Below are 25,818 nucleotides of genomic sequence, written 5' to 3' on the forward strand. Positions count from 1 at the left end.
TAATGCGACTTTTGGAGCAAAAATTGATATAAGGCCCGGGCTTATTTTACTATAAGACTGGATCTTATATAATATATTATAATATAATATAATACCCGGTCTTGTGAATTTTTGCTCCAAAAGATGTATTAGAGCTGATTGTCTGGCTACGTCTTATTTTCGGGGAAACACAGTATGTGTGTATAATTCTCTGGTTTTATCATATGTGTAGATTTATGTAACCATCACTGCAATCAACATACAGAATTATTCTATCTTCTCCCTCTGCTACCCCTTTATAATCACACCCATACTGCTTATACTCCCCACCATCTCTAACCCTTAAGAACTAATGTCTCCATCTTTAATTGTGTCATTTCAAGAATATTGTACAAATGGAATCATACAGTATAGGACCTTTTGAGATGGGCGTTTTTCATTCAACATGATGCCTCTGAGAGCCTTCCATGTTGGTATAGCACCAGTTTGTAAATTTTAGGTAGTGTTCCATGGGTACTCCATGGTGAGGATATAGCTTATCTTTTGATCTTCTTAACAGGTCTCTTGCATAGTAAAAGTTTCAAATTTTGATGAAGTCCAATTTATTGACTTTCACCACCCTCCATTTATGGATCATGCTTTTGGTGTCATGTTTAAGAATTCTTCACCAAGCTTTAGCTTTTGAAGATTTTCTCCAGTTTTCTTTTAAAAGTTTTATAGTTTTACATTTAAACCTTTGACTCATTTTGTGTTAATTTTTGTACAATGTGAGGTTTAGAGCAAGTTCATTTTTTTTGCTCCAGTACCATTCATTGAAAAGACGGTGCTTATTCCATTGAATTGCTTAATATTCTTGTTAAAAATTAGCTGTACTTGGATGGGATTACTTCTGGGTACCCTGTTTTGTTTCATTGATCTATGCGTGTATCCCTCTGCCACTACCATACGGTCTTTACTGCTATAGCTACATGTGTTTTACAGTTGGATAGATTGATTTCACCTACTTTATTTTTTTTAAATTGTTTTAGCTATTCTAGTTCTTAAGCTGTTCCATATGAATTTTAGGTAATCTTGTCTATATCTATAAACTGGGATTATGATAGGAAATACATTAAACTTGTAATCAATTTGGGGATTGACATTTTTAATGTTTTGAGTTTTCCAATTCATGAGTAAAATATGTTTATATCTGTTTAGATTTTTTTCATCAGTGGTTAACATATAAGTCCTCTACATGTTTTCTTAGATTTACACTCTATTATTAATGAATAACTATAAATAGTATGTTATATTTAGGTATTTTTATATTCTCTTTCATGCCCTTGGCTACCATCGTATGCATTTTATCCTAGTTTTAATTCTAGCTTTGATATCATTTTATAATTTTCTTTTTAAAAAATTAAAACTATTTTCAGGCATTTTTTAATGATTTAGTATACCTTGGAATTTATAATCTCTAAAACTGTATACTTTCTGTTGCATTATTTCTCTATTATTGGACTGAAAGGTTGTTTGTATGTTTTTGATATAAATACTAGTGCTGTAGTGAATGAATACTATGTACACGTAGTGTCTTCCTTTTTAAAATTATATTCTTGAGGTACATTTCCAGATAGGAATGTAGGGGCACAGATCTTTTTTACAAGTAAATTTATTTACAATAAAGTGCACAAATCATTGTATAATCTGAAGTTTTACATACATGCCTACCTTTGTAACTCATTCAGAAAGTTTCTTCAGGAAACTTTTAGGGCTTTTAAAATGTACTGGTAAATTGTTCTCTAGGAGGGTTAGATCTTCAGTTTGCTAATGTTCATATATACCTCACCAATTATAAGTTACAGAAATTCAACTCAAACTTTTTTAAACAAAAAGGGAATTTATGGGCCTTTGTAATTGGGAATTCCAGGAGTCCAGTAGTAAGTCTTCATTTATGATCATTGATAGGTTCTTGGACACTGCGACTTGAAACGAAATGACATACAACAAAATCAGTTTCACCATAAGCTAATACAAACAAGAGTTAAGTTCCTAGGGCATATTTCTGGTCATAAAAATATCAAATTACTAAATAAGGACCCCAAACACTTCTAACATTAAAATAAATGTGAGCTATCTATACATTTAAGAGAGATTAATAAATATAAGTAAGGTAATTATTTTCTAACCTCCCTATTCCGGTTCAGGGTCGTGGGTGGCTGACTGGAGCCTATCCAGGCAGCTCAGGTGCGAGGTGGGAACCAGCCCTGGACAGGACGCCCTTCCCACAGGGTGTGTGCGCATGCATGCATGCGCACACACTCACACTCTCACACTCAAACACACACTCAGACCAGGTCGATGTAGACAGGTCTGTTCACCTCACTTGTTTGTTGCTGGGATGTGGGAGCAACTGGGGTGCCCGGAAAAAACCCATGCAGACATGGTGAGAGTGTGCCAACTCCACGTAGTGGTCCGGCTGGGACCTGTTTTTTTTTTTTCTTCTTTCTTTTCCCATCAATGTTCTATAATGAAACAACATTGAATGGAACGATGTTATTCAAGGACCTGTAAATCCCGAGTTCAGGCATGGCTAGATAGGACTGACTCCATGGATGTGAGGCTTTCTTTATCACCTGCCTCTATGTATTTCAGTTTATTTCTATTTTCGTATGTACATATTGGACAAGATGTCCACTTCTGCTGTGAGGTGGTCATCCTAGTTTTGTCATCCCAGCAGAAAAACTTTTCTTCCTCAGTGTCTGTCTTAGAGAGGGGACTGATTATCTTTGCTTGGGTCATACTCAGCACTGAACCAGTTTGTTTCACCAGAGGAGACTGATTAGCCAGCCTGGCTCACATGTTCACAACAGGACACAAGCAGTCGGGGAGAGTTCTCTAAGGGAACAAGAGGTAAAATAATGTTGAATAGAAACAAGTTGTCCTTGACGAGTAATGGGATAGTCCATTAAAATTTTTTGCAGTCCTTATAGGTGTAAAATGCTACTTCCTTTTTTAAAAAAATTTGCATTATTTGGAGCTAATTGATGCTGAGCATTTCTTCGTGTTTGTTTATTAATGTATCTGGAAAGTAAAGGTGCGTATGAGAGCCCGTAGGGCAGTGATGGGATCTGTAAACAGTGGTGCTCCTTTGCTGATTTGTTGAAGCCCTGTTATTTTTCTTATTGATTGGAATTCTACCAGGTTTTCAAGAATTGAGTCAAGGCTTATTGGGCTGGAAGTGCTGATCTTTTAGATTTTCCATCACTAATCAGTTTGTTGGTATTGCAGAGGGGGAGTAAGTTGGAGTTGAAAATCAAGACTTGATTGCATGTATCTGTAATGGTTTTAATGGTAGGACCAGATTTAGTTAATTTTGTTGAATAGAGCAAGGATTGTAGCTAAAGCCAACAAGTTTTACTGTCTACCAGACCATTTGGCTTGATTTTTCTCCCATTGGCTGCCATAGCACTAAGCGCAGCCAGCCACCGCTCACGTGTGTGCTATTATTCACATGGTGGACAACATGACAACATTTGGATGATCCACTGGAGCTTCTTCTCCAATATTGAAAAAAACATTTAATAGTGACACCTACAAATAACTTCTCTCTAAATGGCTAGAAGGTGAAAATAGAGTAAATTCTTCATCCAATAAATGTCCAATAAATAGAAAGCAAACACTTTAATGTTTGGCTTGTAGTTTCCCTCCTTTCATGTCTGTTTATGTTTAGGCATCATTTGTCTTAAGATTTTTTTGGAGGCTTTCTTTTCAAGTTCTGGTTTTTGGATCATTATTCCATTTCAGGTAACTTTGATTATAGTGCAAGTGCATTGTCCTTGAGTAGAAGTAGGACTTCAGCTTCTTGAGAGCAATCAATGTGTTCAATGCTAAGTCTCAATTGTTACAAGAACCATTTTTTTTCTGTGGAAAGTGTCTTGTCACTTTTAGAACAAGAAAGCAGTATTTATTGGTCTACTAAAACAAGAGTTAAAACTGTTGAGTTTGCTAGCATCTGCGCGTGGTCTTAGCAGCTATAGTTGATTGGTGAGCATACTCTTTAATGGTCTTGTTGCACAGATAACGTCTCAGCTTTTTAAATCTTGAAAGCGCAGAATTATCCAGTCAGATGAAACTGACAGTCTCTTAGAGCATTGCCTTAAAGAAGGGATAGGCAGTGCGGGTTTTTAGTTGATACTAATTAAGAGATATCCTTTTACATATCTCAGTAATTGTGTAGTGAAAGTGAGGGTGTAGATGCCATCTTCCTTGGTGCAGCTTGAATGATTTGTTTATAGGGAGGAAAAAACACGTGTGTGTGTGTGTTGGCAAGGCACTTTTAAGGAAAATGATATGTTTTATCCCTGACGAAAGGATGGATGTTGAGCACAAGCTGTCAGGCACTTGAGGCATAATTTTTTCCCTGGCTAGAGTCAGACTGAAGGAGGTGAAAATTGGTCTCCTGTCCAGTGCAGATGTTGACAGCTTCAGACGGATGTACCCACATCTAATATAGGCAACCTGGAAGACAGATGTTAAAAGGCAGATGTGATCAGGACAAAGCAGCTGTCGGTAACTGTTTCAGATAGGGTGTGAGAGGTAGACAGGAGGAAAGTGGGGTGTGGCTTTCCTAAGTGTATGATGCGAAGCCTTGCAGCATGGCTTTGAGGAGCTCTGTGTGGGTGTGTGAGAGAGACGGCCTTTTAGTTTGTCTGGTCCTGTTAGCGCGGTTTTCATCAGGTTGGGATCCTGAGCTTGATCTTTTATGTATGGGCTCTAATTTTTCACAGGAGAAGAATGACAAGTGTTTCAACTCTGGAATGTTGAGCATTGGTTTCAAAAAGTGTTAATAATAATGCTCTGGAAGAGCAATAGTAGAGAAACATTTAACATTTTGAAAAGGATTAAAGTTAAGTTAATTAGGATTTCAGATGAGTGTAATCACTTTCTTCATTAAACCTAACAGAAAGCAGCTGATTTTTCTCGTACTCTTGCTTTGAATTCTGGCTTCTCATTTGTTAACCTGCCTTTCCCCCTTGCCGTCTGGGTAGATTTTTCATCCTGTTTTGTAGATGTCTCTTCATGTGATTCCCCTGATGGCTGGGTCTGTGGTTAGAAGTGTTTCCACTCCAATTCCTACCCTACATATGTTTCTGAAGACTGATTAATTTAAAACTTGTTCATTATTGACCCCCATTCCTCCATTCACATCATTTAATCCATTTTCTCTTGCTCTTCATTTAACTTGAGCAGGAAAAGCAAAATATAAATTCTAAAAAAATCATTAACTGGTTATCAACTGGGTGTTTTATGTCCTAACGTTGTCTGACTTAAACTGTAAGTCGCTAGGGTGGAGGCTGTATTTCCTTTGACTTGGGAAGTGTCAAGGATGCTGTCTGTTTCCGGATCGCTACCCCGTGTGAGCATATGCTGCTTTGCAGAGACTCAGGTTCTGGTGTAGCCAGCTTGCAAGTGAGGAAAGGAGAATGAACTTATTAAATTCTAGTTTCCTGTGATTTTGAAATTGCTCCTCTTTTTTTTTTAAGTCTGTCTTGTTAACTCACAAAATAAATAACACTAACTAGGAATTATAATGCTTTTAAGTTACAGTGGGTAATATTATCGCCTTAACATATGAGTATTTGTCCAGTGTAGCCAAGGGAGTTGTCTCATGTATTGCAATTTTGACTTTGGCAGGACTTCACCCATGATGATGCAGTAACGTGGTTTCTACTAGTTAATTTCTTAAGAAAGTGATTCCAAGTTGAAATGCATGTTATGCATTTATTTGAATGTGTAATCAGGAAGTAAGTTCCTCTCTTTGGAGTGTTTCTGAATAGCAGCAGGGCACACTTGAATTAGTAAGGAAGATGAGAACATGAATATATGTAGTACTCTTATTAACTTTTTTTTTTAATCAATTCATTCTGTTGACTGGAAAAAGTAGGAGTTTCAAAGCTCTGTTTCTTACTCCCAGATGATGGGGAAGGATGTGGGTTGAGAGTTTTTCTGGGTGTGCTCTGAACTGATTCCTGTTGGGCTTATCGTGTTTAAATAACATGATATTAAATGTTTATTTCCTGGGTTGATTTTCAAAAGATAAACATTTTTTGTGGATTAAAAATGGCACCCCAGGAAAGTTCTTTTAAAGCATCTGTCGGGGATTCTTTGAATTGTTGTCAGTTTTTCTAAAATTAATGGAGGTATCATCTAGGGGTCTGTGATTTTTGCCAGCTATCCCCCAAAGCTGAAGGTGGGGCGGATTAAGTGTTTTACTCAGATTCATCCTTATGTTACAGGGCATGTGAGTTTTACAAGATGTATATACAGAGTGTATAAAAAATGTATACACATTTTAAGAAAGGAAAAAGCTGTATTAAAATTGTAATACTCAATTTATACCGATAACAAAAGATGAATGCAAGTTACATGTATACATTTTTTTGGCACCCCCAGTATATATATACCACCATTTGGTTCCTTCCCATAGGACTATGTTATGAAATCTGTTATTCTCTGCAACTATGTTGCCAATTTATCTTCATTGACAAGTGTGGAAAATGTCTTATTTTATTACCAGGTCATGAAAAATGAATTAAAATTATTTTGGGGTGTGGGGAAAGGAGTTGGGACAGCTCGGGAAATGAGTATTTATTCTTTTTTTTCTTTTTAAATCCTTATGCCCATGTGGCATGTTTTGGGGTGGCATATTCTTTTTTTTTTTTTAAGATTTTATTGGGGAAGGGGAACAGGACTTTTATTGGGGAACAGTGTGTACTTCCAGGACTTTTTTCCAGGTGAAGTTGTTGTCCTTTCAATCTTAGTTGTGGAGGGCGCAGCTCAGCTCCATGTCCAGTTGCTGTTGCTAGTTGCAGGGGGCACAGCCCACCATCACCTGCAGGAGTCGAACCCTCAACCTTGTGGTTGAGAGGACGCATTCCAACCAATTGAGCCATCTGGGAGCTCAGCAGCAGCTCAGCTCAAGGTGCCCTGTTCAATCTTAGTTGTAGGGGGCGGAGCCCACCATCCCTTGAACCGGCAACCTTGTGATTGAGAGCCCACTGGCCCATGTGGGAATCGAACCGGCAGCCTTTGGAGGAGCTAGGAGCACGGAGCTCCAACCGCCTGAGCCACCTGGCCGGCCCCTGAGTATTTATTCTTGATTATTTTTAAGTTAGCAAATAATTTTGTGAAGCCTTGGTCCTGTCAGTTTATTATTTTATAAAATAAAAGTTGGTGGAATGGTAAAGAAATAAGAATAGTTTTGTCACTTTTGGCAAGATCCCTTAATCAGATGTATAATCAGTATAAAGTAGGTTTATCAGTGGAGATGAAGCACTAAAATAGTGGCTTTCAAGAATTAGGAATCTCACGATAGGAATGTTTTAGGTATTCAAAATCCCAGGCTGGATGTTTTTTATTTTCTACAGTGTAAAAAGATTTCAAGCTGTTAAATATGGTGGTGCAGGGGGGCGGGGGGGGGGAGGGGGGGTGGATATAGCAGACTTACCCTGTGATGTTGGTTGCTTACTTGTTTTTTTTTCCTCTGGCTGCTCCCTGGGTAGAATTGAAAACTTTTTTTTACACAGAAATTAATATTCTGCAGTAAACATGTTTTTGATAGTAAGAGCAAAAAGATGAAAATAAAAATCAATTATAATTTTATTAGTCAGAGATGAAACCAATGGTTTACATTTTGGTCTAGACCCCTCCAGTTTGTTTTCTATGAATGTACTCATGTGGGTAGAAATATGTTTTGCTCCATTTTGTCATTTTTTTATTTAATGGATTCTGAACATCTTTCAGTATCATTACGTATTTTCCTACAATGTAATTTTTAATGGCTTACTAATATCCTCTATAGAGTAATACAACTTAAGGAGTTATTTTTGAGCCAGAAAACCAAAGACTTCTCTAATGGCCAGAGTTTTATTCACTTTTCAAACACTCAGAACATCAAAGGAGTATGGTAAAATAGGATATTTTTATCTTAAAGACTGAAGGCTGTCATTGATAACAAGTATAGTATGAGCTATTTGTCTGAGAAGAAAAAAATTTTAGACATTTAAAATCATTTTGAGATAAAGAGATCAAAGTGACTTGAGCAAAGGCGTCTGGGAAATCAGTGGGAGAGGGGGAATCAGAATTCCACTATGGTCTTGAAATTGGTCCTGAAATGAATAAATACTTTGAACACATTTAAGATGGTAAATGTCTTTTAACTCTTCTGGAAGCTTCTGTCATTTTGACACAGGGTTTTTGCTGGTCCTCGAAAGCATATTCAGGTGGATGTCTTAAAATATCTTGCCCTGTTGGATTTGGCAGTGATAATAAACAATATGCTTTCATAAAATGTTCTATTTAAGAAATGTCTATTTAAGGTCTGTATAATAGTTGAAGTTCACCTGCAACAACTAAACAACAAATAAGGACAATGAGATTGGGACTGCAATAGCCTCCTTATTTTACCATGCGGCTTACCCATAGTTTGGATAAGCTTATCAAGACAGCGATTTCACAGAACTTTCATAGTTTATAATGTATGCTAATTTTACTTTTTGTTTTTGCACCGACATTAATAGCCATGAGTTTTTTATGCCTTAGAAAAGAAATTTTGTATTTAGACTTTTTTGAGTCTTTAGAAGTTATTCTTTCTAGGAAACCCTGAGCTTTATGTATCACAGACATGAATTAAAAATATTTTATATTTTTTGTCCTTTTAAAAACTTTTTTCTTTAAAAGTATATACATTATAAAAAATTAAACAAACAAACAAACAGCAGGAATATTCACCCATCAGACTATATCACCTTGTGATATACCACTGTTAATATTTTTGTGTATATTGGTGTCGTTTCCCCCATTCCACTCCCATGACATATGCATATTGTGGTCTTCATTCTCATGTGCAATATAAATTGTTCCGTATCTGCTATTTAAGGTAGAAAATAATTTTTTTTCCGTTAAGATACCTGAAGTGGGTGGATTATATAATTTATAGAAGATAAGCTCTGTTTCTCTGCTGGACTTGCAAAATTCTTATCTTTTTCTAGACCTAAAGATAGAAAAGGTTCTGGCCAAGGAACATATTAGAAGTATCCTTAGTATTATTTTAGGGAAGACATAACTTTGCTCTATCTATTGGGTCCCCTTGGAGGACTTTTGAAGGTTGTAGGGGTATTTCTATACCTGGATTTCTGAGGCCCTGGGATCCTCTGCCCTGGCGATGTATTTGGGAGCTTTTCTTGTATGGACTTTTCGGTATGTGAAGTTGTAAATGGGGTAGGTGAGGAAGATAAGTTCCTAAAATCGGGAAGGAACCTCAGGTTGATTTAATTCCTTTAAAACAAACAAACAAATGGAAAAGGTAAGGCCCAGCAAGGAGAACTAAATCAAGCTTTGTAGCTATTACCACAAAAGGACCAATTTTTACTACTTTCTGCACTATGGAGATTAGCGTGAAGGAGACTCCCCCTTTATTGCTGCAACATTACAAATTAAAAGCCAATCCCCTCCCCCATCCTTTAGGAAACTTACTAGCATGACTTTATTTCTAAAAATGTAAGAAACAGTTTGTGTACAAGTAATGACCATGTTCTGAATAGATTGAGGAATTGGAGAAAGTAGATGGTCAAGTGGAGGGGGCACAGAAGTATTTGTTGAGCTTTGCATTTATTACCACATTTAATTTTCAAAACAGTCTAGTGAGGTGCAAGATGGTAGTCTCATTTTATGGAAGAAAAAACGAGGTAGAGATAAAGCAACTCAAGGTCACCCAGCTGCCAGATAGCAAAGTTGGGATTCAGACCCAGTTCCAATACCTTGTTTTATCTGTACTGGACAGTGTCCCGGGAGAATAGTGTTCAGTTGACTCTTGAACAATGTGAGGATTAGGGATGCTGAGCCCGCACGGTCAAATCTGTATGTTTGACTCTCCTAAAACTTAGTTGTCCCTGGTATCCGTGGGGGATTGGTTCCAGGACCCCTGTGTGGACACCCAAATCCAAGGATGCTCAAATCCCCTGTATAAAATGGCACAGATGAGTGCATACAGTTGGCCCTCCGCATCTGTGGATTGCCACCTGCAGATGGAAAACAGTACAGGTATTTACTGAAAAAAAATCCACGTATAAGTGGGCCAGTGCAAACCCTTATTCAAGGGTTAACTATATATTCATTAACGTTACCTTGTAACATACTTTGTTTTAAAAGAACAGCATAATAGAATATCTCTAGGCAAATGTTAAAAAAGAATAACCAAGCCTTCTGTTTTTTATTTTTACTGTTTTTCTCTCTCATGCACACACCCACCCACACACAGCTTTCAAAGCCTGTCCTTTCCCTTTAACTTTATAAAAAGTTGGATTGCTTTGACGTGTTTGATTGCAAATACTCAAGATATTTGATGCTTCAGAAAGGTCTTGATCTTGTCCTGTTCTAAGGTAGAACTGTGGGTTTTTGCTTTACTTCCCTTTAAAATTGCCCTTTGTCTTTGTTTTGAATGCCAGAGGAGCTTAACTTTCACCCCCAGCTTAGTTGCGGGGGTGGGGAGAATGCCCAGGCACGGGCATGTTTATAGACCTGATTTCATGGCAGATAGAACAGTAGTAGTGGGTTCTCTTAAGTTTCATTTTCTTTGTACCTTAGTTACTACCAGGTGTAGTGTAGTTGACTGGAGACAGCTGGGACAAGGCTAGAAGACCTAGTTATACATGTATTCTCAGCCTTGACTGCTGACCATGTGACCTCGGACACAGTGCCCGTCTACCTCAGTTTCCCCAGTTTGCCTTTTGTATGAGGAAAGAGCGCTTTTGATAACTTTTACAAGTGTGCTATAACTGGCAGTTATATTGTTTTTAAAGAATTCTTGATTTTTTTTGTATATAGGTATATATTTAAATTATTAAACATCTCAAGTCAATCTTAGTGTCATGTTCCTTTTACAGATATGACTATTCAGAGAAGTTTGTGGCCCTTGTTTTTAAATAGTGTCTTATTTACGTATTTGTTCATAGTTTTGTGAGTAGAGAAAATTTGAACATTTTAAAAAATTTGAGCATCCATCATACAGTATGATTCTGATAGATTTTTTTCTTTACTAGTACCATGTGCTAGCCATTGGAGTTACGGATTTGCCATTATTGTGGCTGTGAGCTAAAAGAGGTTAGAATGGAGGCAACTATATTTCATTTACTTCTTCCTTCCAGTTCCACTTATTTGTTGTCATTTGACCTGATATTATTTTGGAACAAGATCATGCTAGCTGTCAAAGGCATGAGACTGTTTAAGAGGAACCTGGGTGGGAGTGGGAATTTAGGAGGAGGAGGAGGAGGTTATGGTATAAAGAGATTAGACTTGGTGAAAAATGAAAAATGGGGGATTAGTACAGTGAGGTTAAGTGATTCAAATTAAATTCAGAATTATCTGCAAGACTTTTTACTTGTCCGTTTGAATGTAAGCTAATCATTGATGAGTTTTGATTCATTTTAGATGGACTATAGTTTTGAGAAGCTACTTTAAATCCATCCTGATTGGCCTAATCTGGGCCTTTACTTCTGCCACAGTTCTTTCATTTACCTCAGGTTAACTTCCTTTTTCATTTCCCGTAGCAGCTGCTTCACAGTTTCTTCTACTATACTCAAACCCTCATTTCCATTTCCACCGGGCTCAGTTTTTAGAAGAGTCTCATTTACCACTTTGGAGAAAACTCAGATTCCCTGACAGTGCTAAGCTTCATATTGCCCTGAAGCTTCTTGCTCCCTCTGCTTTCACTTCTCACTTCAGGGTACAAGAACTCCTCTCATGGCTCTCACTTTCTCCTGTGGTTCTGATTATGTGGATTGCTGTCTGTGATCTAGAACCTTCATTCTGCAATTAAGTGTCCTTAGTGTCTTTTTGCCTGCCTCTCCCCTCAGTCTAATTCCAACAGTGATAATAGATTACAAGGGAGCGCAGGCCGTGTTCTAATTGCTCTGCTGGACATTTGGTTTCATCTCCACAGCAGTGCTGGGAGGTAGATACACACAGTCCTCACTTTGTATGGTTCCAGTGTGCACAAATATTACACCTTGTCTATCCATTCATTACTTGGTGGATGTGTGGGTGGTTTCCACATTTCAGCGGTTGTGAATAGTGCTGCTGTGAACATTCATGTGTAAGTTTTTGTGTGGACACATGTTTTCAGTTCTCTCGGGTATATACCCAGGAGTGGAATTGCTAGGTCAGATGGTAATTCTATATTTAACTTTTTGAGGAACTGCCAGACTGTTTTCCAAAGTGGCTGCACCATTTTGCATTCCTATGAAGTTTCCAATTTCCCCATATCCTTGCCAACATTTGTTATTATGTGTCTTTTTGATTATAGCCATCCTATTAGAGACGAAGTGATAATCCTATTGTGGTTTTGATATGCATTGAGCTGTTGTGGTTGAGCAGTTTTTCATGTGCTTATTATTGTTGGGATATAAGAGTTCTTTGTATATTATGGACACCAGATCCTTACCACTTTCTTGATAGTGTCCTTTGAAGCACAAAAATCTTTAATTTTGATGATATCCAGTCTACCTATTTTTTCTTCTGTTGTGATTATGGTGTCATAGAGAGGAAACCATTGCCTGATTCGGAGTTCATGAAGACTTAATGTTTCCTTCTAACTGCTTTGTTAATAGTAGCTCTTCCATTTAGGTTTCGATCTATTTTGAAAGTATATGATATGAGGTAGGGGTCCAGCTTTTTTCTTTTGCATGTGAATATCCAGTTGCCCTAGCACTATTTGTTGAACAGACTATTTTTTGCCCCCTGTTGAATGGTCTTGACAGCCTCGTTGAAAATTAATTGACTACATTTATGGACTCTCGATTCTATTCCATTGATCTGTATGTATGCACTTGATTTTGTTAAACAATTTTCTCTTGGAAATTCTTGTGTGTTGTTTTTGACAGTTTGTAACCTTGGCTCTCTGTCACAGTCTTTCTCCCTTACTCCTAAATCCAGTCTCAAGGGCTCCAGCTTTTTTTTTTTTTTAACGTCTCCATTTTATGTGCACTCATACAGTCTCTGGCTCTCTTCTCTGTCTCAGGATAACCATAGCTTGAAACCTTTAATATTCAATGCTTTCTTTCCCCTTACTCTTCATAATCAAAGGTTACATTATTTCACCCCTGCCTGAATAATGTACTGCTATTCTTTCCTGAGCTCTTACTGTGGCTCGTGACCCATCTCTTTGGTCAGGTTTATTATATGTACTTTTATTAGGTTAATGCTGTGTCTCTATGACTTCGACTTCACTTTTTGGCTCAGGGATCTTCTTTGTACTCTGTCCATGGCCTTTTCACCCCCATATTCCTCTTCTGTGCACATCCCTCTCTTTCCACTTAGGCTAGAGAACCCAGCCCCCAAACATGCCTTCTTTTTGTATACTTCAGCTTGATAAGTGGTTATAAGAACGTAAAAGCATTGATATTACAAATTCTGGCTCTACTGTTTACTGTTAGGTGACTAAGTTAGTTAACCTGTCTATGCTTTAGTTGTCTTATTTGTAAAGAAGGGCTAATACCTACTTTTTAGGTGGCTTTTTATTTTTAAATAAAATATGATAGTGCCATAGAGTGTGGACATTTATTAAACGTTGTAATCTGTGTTGCTGTTCCTTTTGTTGAGGTGCTGGTTCTCTTTACTGCCAAAAGTTTTTCCTGTGCTTTGAGGGTTGAGTCCATTTCGGATTCCATGTCTTCCATAGAACTTGCTGGCATTTCACTTCTTTCCCAAACTGGTCGTTAGTGCGTCCTCCTTTGAAACCCTATGGTACTTTGTGCCTTTCTTGTAGCTTGTGTATTAAAATGCCATGTGATTTCTGTATGGTCACATTCCTTTTTTCTAGATTATAAACCATTTGAACGCAGGGATAGTCTTGTTAAGTTTTGTATCGCTGACAATGTTTGTTTGTTTGGTAAGCTCTCAATAAATAGGTGAAATTATTTATTGTATAAAACCAATATCTCGTTTAATATTAATATTGTTTAAGGCAAATATCTTTTTCTGATAGGCTTTTGAGACAACTTCCTGCATGAATAAATAGCTTTTCTTATTGTCTTCTCATCGTACCTTGTCCACAGGGCTGTTGTAATTTTGGTTGCATTGTAATACTCCCTAATTTGTGAGCCCTTTGAGGTGCCTTGTCTTAATTAGCTTTTAATTGTTTGCTTGTCTGTCTTACCCCCCTCCATGGAGCTCCATGAGCACGTGGGTGGTTTCTTGTGCACTGTACCACTGGCACCTAATACAGTCTTTTATATATAGTGGGTGCTCAAATATTTGTTGAATAAATAACTAAATGAATGAGCTCTGTCTTTATAAGTACCATAAGATAACATTTGTAATGTTATGTACCTACATAATTGCCATATGTCTGTATCTTACATACAGGAAAAACTTTTAACTATAAAATTCTTTATAGTGAGTTATTTCTGACCTGACAAATATGCTTGTCTTTACTCTTAGTATATATGGTGCTTCTAATCCATGACTCCGAGGGTGAATTTAACTCCTCCCCCACCACCCCAAGCTCATGTTCTGCAACTAAATTTGATAGGAGAAATTTGGTAGGTCTCTTTGGAAGCAGCTAGGCTTCTTGAGAATGCACTTTTGCGTTTGTGAAAGAGATGAGAGAGTGAATGGCCTTTAAGCTTTAATCTGAAGTGGGCACATTCAGCCAAGGGAGGAAGTATATGCTTTTCCAAGAATCTAAAGATAGTCACCACACAGGCACTGTCAGTATAACTCAAAAGGGAAGCAGCCCTGGCCCCCCCCCCCCCCGTTGCTTCCAGCTATAAGAAAAGGACAGCAGGCGCCTTAAATGATTATTAATGGAAACAAATGTCAAAAACTATGTTATTGTACAAGTTTTCTAGGAAATGTTATAAATAAATTCTTAGCATTGTTGAACTTAGAATGGTGTAAGCTGGATATTCCTAATAATTATAGTAAAATGTACGTTTTTAGCTTTATTTTCTTTCTTATGGCTATAATACCTGTTGCAGAAAATGTTTTTTATAAGTACAGAATAATATAAAGTCAGATTGTAACCTAGTATAACTATTGTTTGCCTTTTGACTCCAATCTTTTCCCTTTTTTAAAAACACCGATTACACACATTTTATGTCTTTTTTCTGCTTAAGGTTTTATCATAAGCCTTAACATTTTTTTCATACATATGTTAATATTTGCAGAACAGTCAATTATAGGCTATACCATAGTGTACTTAGCTAGATGCTTATTGTTTGAGCACTTGAGCTGTTGGCAGTGTTTTGCTCTGAGGAAAATGAATGAGTCGGTGATTAAACCCTGTCTTTTCACATACTGGTGAGTCTCTGTAAGAGCTGTGCACATTAGATAGTTGGGATGGTTAATGAAGTGTGGTGGTCCGACATAATGGCTCCTGTATTTCTGTATCATTCTGTGGAGGTGAGGGTAGATTGCATTAGATCCATTTTTTTCTCCTACTCAAGTCTTAGATTTCTTTTTCTTAGGATACATGTAATGAACTTTTTGGGAAAGGAGTTATTATTAGATCAGAGGAAAGAAGTATTTTTAAGGTTCTTGATATATAGTGCCAAATCATTTTTCAGATATCGTGCTTTCACCAGCAACATATGAAGCTGCTTTTCTTAGTAACACCTATAAAACAAAAGAATAAAAAACCCTTAAAATAAATTCCATGCATGAAACATACAATGTTTGAACTGTTTTAATCTTTTTTTTATCATGGACCAGCTGTTTGGCTCATTCCTGCTGTTGGTTTTTTTGTTCTGTAAAACAGGTGATTTGATGAAGAGTGCTGCCGGAGAGTTTGCAGATGATCCCTGCTCTTCTGTGAAGCGTGGCAACATGGTTCGGGCAGCTCGAGCTTTGCTCTCTGCTGTTACCCGGCTGCTTATTTTGGCTGACATGGCAGATGTCTACAAATTACTTGTTCAGCTGAAAGTTGTAAGTACAGGCCTATGTGTGTAATTTGTTCTATCACAGTGAGACTGCTGCTGGCCATACTTAGTTCGGCATTCCTTAGGATTTGGTTTGCCTTTGAGCTTGGTTTACCTAAATGGACCAGCAATGTTTTTCTTTAATTTCCACTTACTCCTCTATTCCAAGAGTACATCATACTGGTTCTGCTGTGAGCCTGTGTTGTCTTGGTTCTAATGAAGGACTTGTAGCAAATGTATTGTTTTGACTCCTTCCTTTTATCTACAGTAGTGATTAAACATTTTCTTCTATCAGTAGAGTTCTAGAGTTGAGAAACCAAGGTATATTAAATTGTATCCTTTCAGATAGAAGACAAAGAAATCTGTAAGGCTCTTCCTTCCACCTCCCATAAAACTCCCTTGTAGTAGTAGCTGCCCACATGTTTGAGGGCTATGTACACTCAAAAGAGCCTGGATTGCTATGTGAGTAGCTGTTAAAAGGAATAAAAAAATTCTAGATCTTCTTTATATCAAGCTTATATTGTTTAGAATTTTTCTTTTTGGGGGGTATGTTTAATAGGTGGAAGACGGTATTGCGAAACTGAGGAATGCTGGCACTGAACAAGACTTGGGAATACAGTACAAAGCCCTGAAACCTGAAGTGGATAAGCTGAACATCATGGCAGCCAAAAGACAACAGGTACAGTCATGATTTGGGGGTATATTAAAGTTGTTTATATTATCACCTACTGGGAAAAATCCATTTTGCCTAAGTTTTCTGAAGGTACCAGTACTTCCCTCTGCCAATATAGTTCCATTAAAACATTTAATTTACCAAGTATCCTTTCAGTATTGTTTTTAATAAAGCTGTAATTAAGTTGTATTCATGTTATGCTCCTATTTTAAATCTCATAAAACTTTTCCTTTAAGTAGCTCAGCAATTTGTGATCGTGTAGAGAGGTGATAGGCCTTTGTTAGGTGCATTCAAGGATTAACTTGAGTTGGTGATGGAGTTTAATTCAGATTTTTAAAAACCTTAAACCAGTTAAAACATATTGGAATGAATTCCACATCAGAAAGTATTTCTTCCCTTTTCCCATGTTTTGTCACTTTTTAAGTATATTTTAGGTCCGTGGGTTTGGAATCCACGGAAATGGAAGGCCAACTGTAGTTATATGCAGATTTTTGACTGGGGATGAGGGGGTTGATACCCCTAACCCCTGCGTTGTTCAAGGGTCAATTTTATTTCTTATTAATCACAATTAGTAGTTTCCCTAATGTTAGGAATTTGTGTTGTGTGGCATTTCCAAGCTTTGCTGCTCTTTGATGTTTTTATTTTTGAGGTGTTTTGCAGTCTTCCCTGTGCCCTGCTGTTGGATGCTGTGTGTTAGATGTGTGCTCTGTAGAGAGAAGGTTATGTCACCATTCAGCTTTTTATAGCTTCCAGTTCTGACCAAGCTTTTACTTCTTATTTTTAAGGAAGCCCTGAAAATCGGAATTCTTATTGTTAGCCAATGCCTATATCAGCTGGATATTTTACACTGCAGTTCACAGAAAACCCAGCTACAAAACTGCTTGAACAATGGGACATTTATTTGCTTACTAATTAATTAGTAGTCCCAAGTTATGTTTACTGACTTCAGGGTTGTTAAATTTAAAGGCTGGTGGTATCACTGAGGATCCAGGTTCCCCAGCGCTGTGCCATCTTCCCTGTGCCTGGCGCTGCGTGGCTACAGAAGCTCTGGGCTTGACATTTGCACACATCAATATGTCCAGTGAGAAAAAGAGACTGTTTCTCCCATATGTCTCTAAACAAACGATCCAGAAGCTCCTAACAGATTTGCCCTAAATCTGGACTGTGTAACATGGCCGTTGCTCACTAATCCCTGGTAAGAGGAAAACAGTTGCTGTGTCTGACTCGGGAAGGAAGACCTACCCCTGGTCTGGGAAGCGGGTAACCCTCCTGGGGACAGGACACCCTACAGGAGCTATGATAGGCATGAGGAAAATGGCGTCAGTACTGTAAATGTTCCCTACGTGACAGTCTCGGCTTTGGGGACGTCTTCGTAACTTTCATTTGGTTGTATTTATGGTACTCTAAAAACTATCCCACAGGGTTGAGAGGATTAAATTAAAAATGTATGTATTTAGTGTAGTGCCAGACACTAAGTAGGCCCTTAGCAGTGGGCATTTGGTGAACAGTAGTTATTGCTCACATTTCACGCTATGAGGTGTGATCACACTGAACCTGCACATATGAGATCCTGGTTTCACATTTCCAGTATTTAATTTTACACTAGTAATATAGCTAGATTTGGTATATTGTCTGAGTAATTTAGTTAGTGTGTGCTCATTGTGCTTTTAGCATTTGTCCTTGTGTTGGCTTATGTCTCCATCACGTAAATCACAAGTAGTTTTTCTTTTTGTTGGGACTGATTGATCCTTAGAACTTGTGTATAACAATAGGATGGTAGTGCTATACATATGGCAAAATGGCTAACTTATGTTCACAATTTACTTACTGTTCTTGATATAAATTCTCATTTGAATACATGTAATTTATGTTAGTTGCATTTCAAACATAAAGTTGGGTGAATAGTCCCACTATCTTAAAACCTATTCAGATCTTGGTTTATGAAGACTTAATATTATTTGAGGAAAGGGAGAACATTTAGACGGACACTATTGCATATCTTTGTAAAATGGTGGAATAAGTAAATTGATGATGTTCTTCAGGTAAAACAATAATAGTCTAGAATATTGTACGCTACTGGAAAAACTTACCGGAAATGCTGCCTGAGTTTTAATTCTGTGCCCTGAATCTTTGAGGAATTAACATAATCTCTGATGTATTAAAAAAGAAAAGTAGTCAGTTTCAAACATTTCTGAAATAAGATGTCATAAAAATCTTGAAGTTATTAACATGCCGAATGATCTTCTCATTGCCTCTCTATATCTGTTCTCTGCCCTTGTTCACCCTACTCTCTGCCCCAGGACCCTGACCTGTCTGGATGGCACCCAGGGGCTCCTTTGACCTCTGGCTCTTGGTTGGGTTGTCCAATGGGAGCATCAGTAGGAGACCAGTGGACTTGGGAGGGTGATGCTGGGGTTTTATTTCTGTGGCCCCCTCCCTGCTGGTTGGCTGCCCTGGGTGGCTAAAAGTCAGCGGCCCTGTTGGGTGGCATTCTCCACACACCTTGCTCCCTGGATTCTGGTAACTGCTGCCTCCTCTTGCCTCTTTATTTTTTTATTTTTTTATTTTTTAATTAATTAATTTATTTATTAGTTTCAGGTGTACAAAACAAGGTAATACTTAGACGTTCATCATTTATATCCCTCATACTGTGAACCCCCCTCCCCCCATCCACTATCCCTCCGACCTCACACTGAACCATCACATTATATATATAAAATTATGGTTGGCATTCATTAATGTTTAGCTTCTGATGTACAATGCCATGATCAGGTATCCACAGTATCCCTGAGGTGGTCTCCCAAATAGGACGCATGTCCATCGGATACCCAACAAAATCTTTACAACATTATAGAATACCTTCCCCAAATTAATTTTCAAAAAAAAACCCTGAGGCCATCTTGTGGTTACCAGCTGCTTCCAAATCCCTTCACCTTTCCCCTTATCCCCAACCCCCTCCCACACACCCATCTAACCACTCTCGGTTTTTTCTCTGCGTCCCCAAAACTGTCTCTGATTAGTTCATTCACATAGTCTTTTCTTTAGATTCCATATATAAGTGAGATCATATGGTACTTGTCTTTCTCTTTCTGACTTATTTCACTTAACATAATGTTCTCTAGATCCATCCATGTTGCTGCAAATGATAAGATTTCTTTCTTCTTTATGGCTGCGTAATACTCCATTGTATAAATGTACCACAGCTTCTTAATCCAGTCATCTACCGATGGGCATTTTGGTTGTTTCCATATCTTGGCTATTGTGTAAAGTGCTGCAATAAACATAGGAGTGCATACAGATTTTTGAATTGGAGTTTTGGATTTCTCCGGGTAGATGCCTAGGAGTGGAATTACTGGATCATAGGGTAGTTCCATTTTCAGATTCCTGAGATACCTCCATACTGTTTTCCATAGTGGCTGCACTAATCTGCAGTCCCACCAACAGTGCACTAGCGTTCCCTTTTCACCACATCCGCGCCAGCATTTGTTGTTTGTTGATTTATTGATAATAGCCATTTTGACTGGAGTGAGGTGGTATCTCATTGTGGTTTTTATTTGCATTTCTCTGATGGTTAGTGAGGTTGAGCATTTCTTCATATGTCTTCTTGCCTTCTGTATGTCCTTTTTAGAGAAATGTCTCCCCAAGTCCTCTGCCCATTTTTTAATTGGGTTGTTTGTTGCCTCTTTAGGCCCAAGTGTCCTAATAGCCTTGTGGTTTCCCTGTATTTTGTCCATACCTTTGTAGTATAGTTCCTAAGCCATCTTTGAATCACCCCATTTGATTTTACTATCTGTTTACTGCTGGTATCTTGAGTGATTCATGTTCCCATTTTAAAGTTTGTCTTGGGTTTGTAGCATGTCATAGTCATTTATAGTTTTCCTTGGGCCTGATTCTTTAGCTTTCAGCTGTAGTCTCCGACAGTAGAATCCACTGGGTAGGCTGGCTCTGGGCACCTGTGTGCCTCCTGTTCATTAAATGGCCCTTTAGGGGACCTGGGCCTTGGTGTGGATTCCCGTAAACTAGTACTTCCTTGGGAATTAGACTGCTACTCATTTATCCTAAGGTCTCAGCCTACTGGAAACTTCATTCTGCCTTTTGGGTATTGCCCACACGCCTCCTTCAGTAACTGGTCATGTCTTACTACACTGCGTGTTTTCTGGACCAACTCCTCTTTCGCTGTGTGCTTAGCCCCCTGGACTGTTTTCACCTTTGACTGTCTTCTCTCCCCAAGCATGGCATGTAATAGTTCACCTCCTCATTGAGCCTCTTATCTTTGCAGGCAGCCCTAGTCCAGAAAAGGGGTGTTTCCTCCAGAGAAGTATTTGGGTTCAGCGTGTGTACTGGCTTTCTTAGCCTCCCTTGTATCATTAAGTACCTGCTACCTGTTGAGGAAATGCTAAACCTCCATAAGGTCCATAGGCTTTCTCGAACTTACCTCTTTGTTCTTAAGGTTTTTCTGGGACATGGTGTGGTGGTGGTGAAGATGTTGCTGAAAATAATGACTAACTCTAAAAAGGTGTGTACTAGGTGCTAAATACTGTTATAAGCCCTTTATAAACACAAACTCATTCAGTCTTCACAAAATAGTATAAGGCAGATACACTTGATCAGACACTAATTTCTGGAGATAAAGGAGCTGTAGCACAGAGAGGTTAAATAATTTGGCAAAGGCATTCATCTAATAAGTGGTAGAATGAGGTTTTCAACCTATGCTGTCTGGCTCCAGAAGACAGGGATTTTGTGTTTAAATTGCTACTGTAGTTCCTAGTGCTTAGAACATTGCCTGGATATAGTAGTGTTCAATAAATATTTATGTAATGAATGAGTGCATGAGCCACTCTGCTGTACTGCACATCCATGGGGAATGGAATCCTGAGTGTGGCCCTAATCTGTTCCTTCCGTGGGCTAGAATGCTGTCTGCTGACTGGAAGTGTTGAATTTCCGTGAAGCTGCAGGCTCTCCTTTGGTAATAAGGGTAACACAGATGACAGAGGCTAGATGGCCGTTGGTGGTTCCTGCAAGGACTGGGTACTGGTGCCTCAGTCTGTCGACTCAGGCTCCCTAATATGCTAGACATGGAATACTTGCATGTTTACCTTCCACCCACCGGGTGCATAGAGCTTGTTGAGATAGTTTGTAAAATTGTAATTCTTCTTACCTAGTCTGTGAACTCTGACTTCCACAAGTATTTTCCTGAAAACCTGAACAGTCACACTGATAACAGATAATTCTGCCAGTGTTTTATGTGTAAATAATCTGGTCTGGCTGGGTTTGACCAGAGACCATTTCTTTATAGTCATTTGAGTCCAAGAGATGACATCTCTGATCAAATGTATCTATGGCTACAGTTTATAATAAGGAAATGAGAGGAAACTTTCATTTGAATTTCCAGCTCTTGGTAAGAGAGTGTTATAGGTTGTTTAGAAGTTAGCTTGTGTTTCTTGGTAACTGTATGTGATGGTTAGTTCAAATTACGTTGGAAACAGTAATTTCCTCCTTATGTTTTCTGTTTATTTCTGAGTCTGCCTGAAACACAACTGGATTGGTGAAATTGAAGAATCATGAAGGCTAAAGTATAGACCAAAGGACTCTAATTTCATAAATAATCTATTATATTGCTTAATAGGGTCACCTTTTTCACTAATCTGGATTACTTATAAGCACTATATATCTTGAAAAGAATACTTCTGATCGATCATTATTCTTACGGTAAATAGTGCTGCCTTTTGATAGTGTCCATTTTCTTAACCGCTACTTAACAAAATCTAGTTTCCTTGTGTTAACGGCAAAAGCAGTTCTAGAGAGAAAGGAGACTTTAGCAGTTAGGACACATAATGATACTTAGCTGTTATTTTCATTATAAATTAACATATATTTCCCAATACTTAGTAAATAGGAGTCTGTCAGAGGTACATTGTGGTGAGGGCAAGACATTTAAAAGTGCCACGCACATCATGTGCCCTGGCTGCTTTAGCATAATGGTCAACCCCCAGCCCCAGGTCATAGCTTGAGTTTTGAGATGATCATCAATTCTCTATGTCCATGGGGTCCTGTTTCTGAATATTTAACCTGATGTAGTCTTTGGAAAGGTAGAAGTATATCATTCCGGGCCTGGCAGTGGCTGTAGGAAAGTCAGGTGTTGAATAGTAATTCTGACACTATTAACTGTAGGTGACCACAAGGGTCGTTGGTAATATTTGTAAGAGGCTATACTGATCTAGGTTATAGGTACTTAGGAAGAATGCCAAAGTGGATTGCAAAGCATTTTATAAAGCAGAAACAGTAGAATACAAGTGTTTAAAGGCAAATGTCTCCCTAGAAGACTTGAAGTCCGTGAGGTTGTGGTGAGGGCAAGACATTTAGGAAATGCTACCCAGAACTCGTGTTTAGACATAATGGTTAGCCTCAGCCCATAGCCTGAGTCTTGAAATGATCTCGGATTCTCTAAATCCATTGGGTCCTCTTTCTGAATATTTAGCCTAATGTACTGTGCTACGGGGCAGTTGGAGTGCTGTGAGCTATTACTTGCAAATTCAGATTCTAAATGAGAAAAGAATTCTAGGAGGAAAAGAAAGCTGTCATATTACACAAGGTTTGAATAAAGATGCAAACCTAAAATACGTAGTGAAATGAAGTTTCAGTAAAAGGAAGCCTGTTTGTGTCTCTGATGCTTAATTAGGAACTCATCTAGAAAGATGAACCATTCAATAGCTAAGTCAGTCTTTGAGTAATTGACTTTGGCCTTTCTAAGTTAGTCAGTTTTCTCTTACATGTTTACATACATAATACTCATTTATAAAACATTTAAATTTGTTCTCTAAGATTCACTTGGTGACATTAACATTGAAATTCTATGATCACACGTAAAATAGAGTTGTAACAGTTGTAACTGACCACCCTAAGAGGTGGTCAGTTAGGGTTACCATTTATATTTCTCTTCTGTGGTGGCGATCCACATTTACTAAAGGCTTAGTTTTGGTTTTTTTCTCCTTTGAGTAGTTTCAGTAACAATGGGATATCAGAAGTACCCCCTTCCCATCTTGCTTATTGTTGGTATCACTTATTTGTCACTTAGTATATTCACCTGGTCTACCAAGTCGATGTTAGTAGTGGAAACCATGCCACGAACCTCAAATCCTTTTAACTGTGGATTATCATTATGGGGTAGAGAAACTGAAAAAGGAGTTTCACTTAAGACCACATGTATATAGAGTATTACAGTGAAATGCACACCTTTTGGTTTACAGACATGGAGCACAGGAGCCTCAGCTTTGTACCTGATGACCTGTGTCTTGAGGTGACTTTTGGGGAGGGGGAGGAGACGGGAGGTGTTGTGTACTTGGGAGTTCAACCTGCCACATCCTCACCTGGCTGCTTTGCATAGTTTGTGTAGACCAGTGGTATCCCACCCCACATTTCACAAAACTTGTAATGAATGTTTACAACTTAATGAAAAAGAAATCCTCATAATAAATCTTCTCTGTTTAAATGTGTCTCTGAATGATTTTTCTGTTTTGGTTGCAGTAGGTACGTACATCTTTACATAGTTGTAGTCAAGATGCTAGTCAGTTTCGTTTTGCTTTTTATTTAGTGCTGTGCTAGGTGCTTTACATGCATTATCGCATTTAATCCTCAAGACAATTAGAAGAGAGGTACTGTTATTGTTCCTATTTTACAGAAGGTGAAACGGACCATGGAGAGTTAAAATAAGATCACAATAGTCAGGGAAAAGTAGAGGTAGAAATTGAAGTTCAGGTCTGTGGTTTGGAAAAGTTTGAAGTCTTACCTACTAAGCGCTACTGCCTCATTTGTAACGAACTTTCAAGCCAGACTTAATGAAAATACTGTGTCTAATTGGTAGAAAGTCTGACTTTTCAGTATTTACTGACAAATTTTTATATGAGCAGAACCTATATAAAGACTGTTCCAATTTTTGTTTCATTCTCGTAGGAGCTGAAAGATGGGGGCCATCGTGATCAGATGGCTGCAGCCAGAGGAATCCTGCAGAAAAACGTTCCGATCCTCTACACGGCGTCCCAGGCGTGCCTGCAGCATCCTGATGTTGCAGCCTACAAGGCCAACCGAGACCTGATCTACAAGCAGCTGCAGCAGGCAGTGTCCGGCATTGCCAACGCAGCCCAGGCCACGGCTTCCGATGATGCCTCCCAGCACCAGGGCGGCGGCGGAGAACTGGCGTACGCCCTCAATAACTTTGATGTAAGTTAAGCTTCAGAGGAAACTTACGGCTCTTGACCATCCCCCAAAGTTAACAGATTTCTGGGGAACTGTGATCAAGGTTTCTGATGAAAGCCCAGTTTCTACTTCGATTTGCAATCTAAGTTGAAAGAAATTTTATGAATCATCCGTCTACTTGACTTGGCTGAAAGCATTTATCTTTTCTTTTTTTAGTTTCAGTTAAACTTCTGAATTCTTTTATGCAACTTGTGTTTCCTATGAGGTCATTCTTTCTTGAGTATATTTGAGTTTAGTTCATTTCAACCAAGATTTTAACCTTCTGGCAGATGTGAAGCTGGGAGATAGAGAACAGAGTGCACACAGCTCTGCCCTCCAGGGGCTCACGGTCTAGTGGGAGATACAGATACATTCTAAGTGACTGCATCAGGAGTGCTGTCATAATTGTCTGCCTAGGTAGACTTTTTTCCCTCAACAACTAAATTGTAATAATAGACTAAACTTAGTCAAGATTAGCAATTTTGGGATTGAAATACTTTCTTAGCATAATGCCGTATAATTACCTTTTATTATAGATGATGCCTATATGTTCCATGTGCATACTGTCCTATGTAGCTAATAAGTTTTTTGGTGGGTTTTGTATTTTAAAATTTTTACCCACAATGCCTCCTGGCTTCCAGTAGATGGCAGCAGTTTAAGATTTTTTTTTTTTTTTTTTTAATTTAAAAACCAATTGTTGGGTTAATTTTTAACTACCATAAAGGAAAATTACTTTCCAGGTGGCCAGCACCTTCTCATAAGTAGGAATGCTTTGAAGTGAAGAATCAGTATAATGGAATGCATTTTGTTTTTAACAGTTTTCCCTGGTCTTTACCTTTCCTTTCCTGTCTCGCCCCTGTACTTTGGCTTGGGTAGCTGATCCTTGTTGATATGCACAGCTGATGTCAGACTTTTCGTAAATCATAAGAACAGTATTAAGCCTAAAGACCATGGTGTCAGAACTAAGTTTTTACTCTG

At 38.3% G+C, this 25,818-nt stretch overlaps 1 protein-coding gene across 8 annotated transcripts in view; it reads left to right on the forward strand.

Annotated features, from left to right (window-relative positions):
- Nucleotides 1-25,818, forward strand: part of CTNNA1 (catenin alpha 1) — a 268,908-nt gene that overhangs the window by 140,400 nt on the left and 102,690 nt on the right. For all 8 annotated transcript variants that reach the window (XM_081035629.1, XM_081035631.1, XM_081035628.1 and 5 more), the window contains exons 4-6: nt 15,776-15,942; nt 16,495-16,614; nt 24,559-24,825. In XM_081035629.1, the coding sequence (XP_080891755.1) occupies nt 15,776-15,942; nt 16,495-16,614; nt 24,559-24,825 (554 nt within the window). The remainder of the gene's footprint in view (nt 1-15,775; nt 15,943-16,494; nt 16,615-24,558; nt 24,826-25,818) is intronic.

The sequence above is a fragment of the Rhinolophus hipposideros genome, assembly GCF_964194185.1.
Source record: "Rhinolophus hipposideros genome assembly, chromosome: 23".
In the NCBI taxonomy this organism is placed as follows: domain Eukaryota; kingdom Metazoa; phylum Chordata; class Mammalia; order Chiroptera; family Rhinolophidae; genus Rhinolophus; species Rhinolophus hipposideros.